Source organism: Lipotes vexillifer, unplaced genomic scaffold (genome assembly GCF_000442215.2).
Source record: "Lipotes vexillifer unplaced genomic scaffold, Lipotes_vexillifer_v1.1 scaffold147, whole genome shotgun sequence".
Classification (NCBI taxonomy): domain Eukaryota; kingdom Metazoa; phylum Chordata; class Mammalia; order Artiodactyla; family Lipotidae; genus Lipotes; species Lipotes vexillifer.
In genome coordinates, this window is record NW_006778796.1 from 3,931,803 (window position 1) to 3,940,022 (window position 8,220).

An 8,220-nucleotide genomic window follows, 5' to 3' on the forward strand; every position below is an offset into this window, starting at 1 on the left:
TGCTGAAAGCATGTATTTCCCTCTCACATATCAGAGACAAGAAAGATATCCCCTAATCCCTTTATGTCCACGTATTTTACTTATTAGCTATATTTCCTGGGTTAAATTTATTTATTAGGCTGAAGCGGGAAATATGGTTATTTATTATTTATATGCAATCTATTTTAAGTGGGTATACTGTATTAAAATAGTCAGTACTTTTTTTTCAAGAAAAAGGTATTTGGCTTTTATTTATTTATTTATATTTTGGGGCAGTAGTAGTAGTCAATTGATACAATGAACTTCATGTCAGGAAGGACACATTCCTAAGTATGGAAAAAGGAGTCATTATTTACAATAACTACCACATTCTAAGTGGCTGTGTGATTCAATATGCCAGGAAATGAACTGGAAACTCATCTCCCATGAGATTTATTCTGGCTTAGCCATGAAAATGCCCGGTGACCTTGAACAAGGTTCTTAACCCTTCTGCTTGCTTCTAGGCTTGCCATTATAAATAAAAAGTTTAAAAATTCCCTCACATCAAATATTTTTTTTTAATTAGGCAATAAAATTAATGAAGGGATGGAGATAAAGCCTTCTAAGGATGAGCCTAGGGCAGCAGTAAAATATTATCCATCCCCTCTGAACGCTGATCAGATCCAAGGTCCCAAGGCAGGTTGCTGAACACATTTTTCCTGGCCCATTCACTTCCCTTAACTAACAAACCAAAGCCTTACCGATGTGCCGGTGTCTGAGCCGTTCATGGATGCTAACATGGTGGCCCCTGATTTCTTTCACAGTGAGGACCTCTGCTTCGTGAGGTTCATATGAAGAGGAGCTAAGGACAATCTTGTCTTGGGGTCGCCAATCCACTGTGTTCTCTACTATAATTCTGTAACAGCATAAAGATGGAATCAGGTACACTGGCAGTACAACACAGATGACCTACTAAACTCCAGGGAGAAGAGGAAATCCACTGCAAACAACAATTCCCACCAGGGAGAGTAAGGTAGAAATATCAAGTCAAGAGAGAGAAAAAAGGTCTTTGCAAAAAAATTAATGCCAGTGGAGTTCATCTTCTGGCCGATATGTATACAATACAGGGTTAACAAAGATATTCTGTGGCCATGAAGTACCAGACAAAGGAACAAGAAAGAGTAAAAGTTCCAGAGTTTAGTATATGCCGTCTACATATGGTTTCCTAAAATGGAAATCGTCTTCCTCAATTGGGAAACAGTTTGAGTAATAAAGGTATTTCAGAAGGGATCTTTTCTCAAATTTTCTGAAGACCTCTAATACCATTTCCAGACAATTAATCATCACACATTAAGGCTCATACCTTCGTGGTCAAGCAGAAACAGTGTGAATCCTAGAGGTTCCACTTAGTAGCTGTGTGACCTTAAGAGGTCACATAACTCTTTTGAGTTTCATATCTTCATTGGAAAACTGACGATATTTCGAGCTTCCCTTCGCCATCTCTCTGTTATTGCAGGGACAAAGGTATGCATTCCCTGAGGGTGCTAAGTTCCAAGCATTGTGCTTGCATCACAATATGTAATAAGGGTTTTGTTCACTTTTGTTTTTTTAGCTCACATTTAATAAAGTTTTTGTTCAATTGTTCCCTGCTGCCTAGCTTTTCCAGTGAATATATCTGCTTTATTCTCCATTTACAGTCATTACCAACTTCAATAGCGTAAGTTTATATTAATGGCCTGCCTCTTTTGCTAATGCCCACACTTTAGCAAGTGTTGACAATAGAGTCTCCTCTACCAGTAAAGGTTCATCCAGGCAGCAGGTCCACGTGCAGGTCATTCAACGGAGCAATATATATTGTCCGCTCTAAGCAACAGTATTCACCAGACACTATTGTAGGTGCTAGAGACATAATGGTAAATAAAACATATGGCCTTTGTGCTAAAAAATGACAACTTAGATTTTGACTAGCAGACACCCTTAAAGAGTCTATTGTGTGAGTGGGGAATTCACAGATGTTTCGTACATAATATTAACACCAAAAAAGAAAGAAAGAAATTAAAGGGGGTCATTCTTGGGCCAATGATATGAATCTGTTATGAACCAAAGATTATAATTAATTTAAATCTGTGTGCCTGAGGTTAGACAGAGAATAAGAGAGAGTAAAAAAGAGAGAAAAAAAGACAATTGTGGATGGTTGCAATTTTAATTAAAGAATTTAGAGTCTTTGTAAGACAGGATTTGCTGATTTGCTATGACATCCTAGAAAACCCACAGTTACAAAATAATAAAGCAACCCCTAACTTTTAAAGGTGAGGAAGCTAAGATTCAGAGAGAAAAAATAACAAAACTCAAGATTAGATAACTAAATGGAGTTAGAGGTTGAATTAGGACAAAGGAAGGCTCCTGATCAATTCTACATTCTTTCCATTAAATGACATCACTCCACCTATTTGATTCTTAGCTCTTCACCTGCAATAAAAAGCAAAACTCCCACATTTCATAATGACTGTATTATGACAATCCATGAATTTATGAGGTCTATGACCCATACAGTGGATTATTATACAGCCATTAAAAAGCACATTGTAGCAGAGCACTGAATTACAATGAATTCTGCTCATTATGTATTGGTTGAAAAAAGATGGATATAAAATAACATGCCCCCTTTATTTTTAATAAAAATAATGCGTGCACAAAACCAGAAAATAGGAAAGATGCACACTAAAAATGTCAGCTCACCAGTGGAAGGTGGGTTTATTAGTCATCTTCACTTAAATCTAAATTTCCTAACTTACCAGGTAGTATATTGAAGTAAGAAAAAAATACTTCTTAAAAATAAAACCAGGGCTTCCCTGGTGGCGCAATGGTTAAAGAATCCACCTGCCAATGCAGGGGACATGGGTTCGAACCCTGGTCTGGGAAGATCCCACATGCCATGGAGTAACTAAGCCCGTGTGTCACAACTACTGAGGCTGCACTCTAGAGCCTGCGAGCCACAACTACTGAGCCCATATGCCACAACTACTGAAGCCCATGCACCTAGAGCCTGTGCTCTGCAACAAGATAAGCCACCACAATGAGAAGCCCATGCATCACAACAAAGAGTAGCCCCTGCTCACCACAACTAGAGAAAGGCCGCATGCAACAACCGACCCAATGCAGCCAAAAATAAATAAATAAAATAAATAAATTTATTTTAAAAAACATGTTTAAAAAAAAAAGAAAGAAAGAAAATCAGGTCACGAGTATAAAGTTACACCAAACCAAGTTAGCAGTACAACTGAAATCAATTCTTTCCTTCATGGCCAATGTTACTGGGATAATCTTTTTATTTTTGTCTATATTATTGAATAGAACTTTTCAGACAATAGGTTACCACAATGTTCAGGAAAGTTCCTTGTGAAAGTGAGATTAAAACTCATTCCCTATGGAGCACAGGAGATTTTTAGGTCTGTAAAAGTCTAATGTGTAATACTATAAGGATGGATACATGTCATTATATATTTGTCAAAACCTACAGAACAACACAAAGCATGAACCATAATGTAAACTAAGAAATAAATGAAGCCTCATCCCCCGACTTCCTTATATAAGTCCTCTGCTCCAGCCTGATGAATCTACTCACTCTGCCAAGAAACAGATAATGTTTCTCACCTGTCACTTAAAATGTCATCACCCTTATTCTGCTCTTCAGTCCTAAAACCTTACTGGAGTTCCTTTGCCTTCAAGAAGGGGGCAAAGGGGGTCTCATCTCATGGGGGTCTCTTCTCCACTGAACACCCAGCTGCCTTTCTGTTCATCATTTTGACACAATAGATACTGCTGCCGTGTAAATGATTTTGTACTCTTGTCTTCTGTGGCTATTCAACTTTGATATTTTAGTTAATATTTAATGAAAATGTGACTATCCAGGTATGTAAACTCCAGAGCACCTCGCAATTTTCTAGGCAAAGAGAAAAAGGAACTATTGAAATTATTATCCCAAACTTTATATTAAAAACACAAATGAACTTAAGTCAACCTTTTTCATGAAGACTTCCAAAACTTTACAGATTCATAAATATTTCTCTCTCCTCTATACTCCTGAAGCCTTGGGATACTATATCTCATAAGAACATACACAGATGGCAAGGGAGCATGACCCCTTCTATGTCCACACAGCAACAGTGGTAACTTCAGAGAAAATTTTGATCCTCATATCAATAGACTAAAATGTTCTGCTAGTCAAGTATTAGTATTCAGTATTCCTTAAATTCCAATATCCACTCTTCCCATTTGCAGTCTTTGACTCTTATGGTTGCCCTTCAACCATTTCAAGAAATCCTAGCTTGGGCTTCCCTGGTGGTGCAGTGGTTGAGAGTCCGCCTGCCGATGCAGGGGACATGGGTTCGTGCCCCGGTCTGGGAAGATCTCACATGCCGCGGAGTGGCTGGGCCCGTGAGCCATGGCCGCTGAGCCTGTGCTCCGCAACGGGAGAGGCCACAACAGTGAGAGGGCTGTGTACCACACACACACAAAAAAAAATCCTAGCTTAAGGATTTGAATCCCAGCTTAAGGATTTGAATCCCAGCTCTGTTTCATGTATCTGATTAATACTAATAAGAATCCTATAGCTACAGGGAAGAGGAGAGACCTGCTCGTTGTTCTGAGCAAAACACACCAAAATTAATAAATAAACAAAAAAATTAAGAGCTGTTTGCAACATAATTGGACCTAAATAGAAACCATATGAGAAGAGGAAACAATAATCACTGAAGAAGTCTCCTGGGGGCTTCCCTGGTGGCGCAGTGGTTGAGAGTCTGCCTGCCGATGCGGGGGACACGGGTTTGTGCCCCGGTCTGGGAGGATCCCACATGCCGTGGAGCGGCTGGGCCCGTGAGCCATGGCCGCTGAGCCTGCGCGTCCGGAGCCTGTGCTCCGCAACGGGGGAGGCCACAGCAGTGAGAGGCCCGTGTACCGCAAAAAAAAAAATAGAAGTCTCCTGAAAGATAACTTTTGAAAAGTATAAACATAATACTTTTGGTCAAAAGAACATAATTACAAAGAATGAAAAAAAACATACTTCCAAATTTGATTTAAAAGTTTTTACCACTGTGTATAAAACATTCATATAGAAACACCTATAACTTAAATGAATTTAACTAAACTTTGGGGAGGTCTTAATGATAATAGCTGCACTCGACCACAGTCTCAGAGTGCCCAGATGCCAAAATGTTTTCCCCCGAGGAATAAGAGTGGCCGTAGACTTCTGAACTCTAGTAATACTGAGGCTTTTTTTTTTAAACTCCAGTTTAAACTTTCTTTTGTCAACTGCTGTTGAAATCTCCTGACACTCTCAGACCACACTGGACTATGTGAGGTGTTTAAGAAATCGAATCCTGTAATGATGCTGATGGTGACAACAAGAATAGCTGTCGTAGGTGTCAACTGTTTGTCTACCTGACCTCCTTTCTCCTTTGTTCCGGGAAATCCACCACATCTCTTCTGAGAACCGCTCTCCTCACCCACCACACTACGTGGTCCTAGTGAGATCTGCGAATTGCAGTCTCACAAGCCTTTTACCAAAGGGTGAGCAAGGGATCCAACCTGTCTTCATTGATCAAAATCCTTCCCCTTTTCCAGCTTAATGAGGTATAATCGAAAACTAAAATTGTAAGATATTTAAAGCGTAGAATATGATGATTTGATATACGTACCCATTGTGAAAGGATTTCCCCCATTGAATGAATTAATACATCTGTCACCTCACATATTCACCCCTTTCTTTTGTTGGGGTGAGAACACTTAAGTTCTACTCTCTTAGCAAATTACACAGTACAGTGTTATCCACTGTAGTCACCTGGACTTTTGAATTGAAACTAAGGGGAAAGAGACATGCCCTCTCTGGTGGTAAAGCTGGGAAGAGCCGACAGCTCTCGGTTCATGTGCACCCTGCAGAACATGGAAACCTCTTCAGCAGAACTAAATGAGGTTGAAATATAGAAACAGGAGAGGTGGAGGGAGGGCCTGATGCAATCTCCCAAGTGGATGAAGAAGGGTGGCTTTTACTTTTACTTTTGACTGAAAGAATCAGGATTCTTACAATACAATACAATAACTACCATAACTACCAGGTCGTGAGGCTGACTTGGAGCCAGAAACCGGGCTAAGTTCTTTATCCACATTAATTTACTTAATCCTTATAACTACTCTATTAACCAGGTATTATCATTTTCATATTATAGAAAAAGAAACTGAGACTCAGAGAGAATACCCAAAATTACACATTTAGTTAATTGCATAATTAGAAGTATTTTAACCTGCCTGCCCTAAAAGTCCACGCTCATTTTCATTGTAGAAATCTATTGCCCTCCTCCCTTCCTAACTCACATGTCTTTTCCTAGCATGGAGACAATAGGCAATCTGAGATTAGCACCCACTAGTTCACTGGACCAGAAGGAATCATCTTCTTTTGGAGACTACAAAAGTGATCCTGAATTCCTGCTAATAAATGAATAAGGCCACCAGCTCTATGTTCTAACATTTGAACTAAATTTTTATAGTATAATAATGAGGTTTGACTAATGAGCCAAAAAATGAGAGTAGTTTTTGAAATTAAATTCAAGGTTCTAACTTATTAGACAAGATGCCATTGAGTCAACAGGCTCAACAAGTTCTAATTTCCAGAAAAGATACATCAATCCAGCGTAGGAGGCATTTATTGGAACTCTTCTTTATGTTCTGTTGTGTACTAGATGCTAAGTAATACACCAAATCAATTTTAAAAACCAATATTTTCCTCTCCTATAGAAGCTGCTTGGAAGAACAGGAAATACATACCTGAAGCAGTTCAGTATCCATCACTAAGAAGCGTATTTTAATTAAAATTATAAATCAGAAGATCACATGGAATAGTGATTCAGACAGTGGGAAAATCATTGTGTGCTGGAGGGGAGATTGAATGTCTTGTACGAGATGTGATGGAATCTTTAAGGATCAGTAGGAAGTGTAAAGGTAAAGAGGAGATGCAAGGGTACTTTTGACCCCCTAATTGCATATATCAAATATTTAGGAAGCCAGTTCAGAAGCTGTTATAGAGAACCACGTGGAAGTGCCAAAGTGAGAATGTGGCAGAAAGGAGACAAACAAGAAATATTCCAAACAAATGTATCCACAGAGAAGACACTGTGGAAAATAGTATGGAGGTTCCTTAAAAACTAAAAATAGAGTTAGCATATGATCCAGCAATCCCACTCCCAGGCATATATCCAGAAAAGACAAAAGTTCTAATTTGAAAAGATACATGCACCCCAATGTTCATAGCAGCACTGTTCACAATAGCCAAGACATGGAAACAACCCAAGTGCTCACTGACACATGAATGGATAAAGGAGGTGTGGTATATATACACAATGGACTATTACTCAGCCATAAAAAAATAATGAAATAATGCCATTTGCAGCAACATGGATGGGCCTAGAGATTATCATACTAAGTGAAGTTAGAGAAAGACAAATATTGTATGATATCACTTATATGTGAAATCTAAATAATAATACAAATGAACTTATTTACAAAAGAGAAACAGACGTATAAAACAAACTTATGGTTACCAAAGGGGAAGGGGGGGTGGGATAAATTGGCAACATGGGATTAACAGATGCATACTACCATATATAAAATAAACAACAAGCGTTTACTGTAGAGCACAGGGAACTACATTCAATATCTTGTAATAAACTATAATGAAAAAACAGGAAAAAAACCCAAGTATATCTGTAGAATACCATCATTGATTGGATATGGTAGATAATAAAATAGATATCATCAATGATAACCTTAGAATTAAAAGCCTAGGTCCTGGGAAAAGTTGAGATGAGAAATGATTTGTTCTTCAGGTCAGAGTTATTTTCTTATAAATAACAGAATAAGTTAATAAACCACTTAAGAAACAGAAAAATATCAGGACAAAGAGACCAGCCAAGGCTTTACACACTTTCTTTAAAAAGTAAATGAGAGGGCTTCCCTGGTGGCGCAGTGGTTGAGAGTCCTCCTGCCAATGCAGGGGACACGGGTTCGTGCCCCGGTCCGGGAGGATCCCACATGCCGCGGAGTGGCTGGGTGCGTGAGCCATGGCCGCTGAGCCTGTGCGTCCGGAGCCTCTGCTCCGCAATGGGAGAGGCCACAACAGTCAGAGGCCCGCGTACCGCAAAACAAAAAAGTAAAAGAGATAAGAAAAAAATGAGAGCCTTTGAGAAAGGTTCCCTGTAAGCCCACTCTTTC

General features: G+C 39.1%; 1 protein-coding gene across 1 annotated transcript in view; it reads right to left on the bottom strand.

Annotated features, from left to right (window-relative positions):
• Window positions 1-8,220, bottom strand: part of PKHD1 (PKHD1 ciliary IPT domain containing fibrocystin/polyductin) — a 433,351-nt gene that overhangs the window by 112,974 nt on the left and 312,157 nt on the right. Inside the window, exon 55 of the mRNA XM_007451921.1 lies at window positions 720-874. Within this exon, the coding sequence (XP_007451983.1) occupies window positions 720-874 (155 nt within the window). The remainder of the gene's footprint in view (window positions 1-719; window positions 875-8,220) is intronic.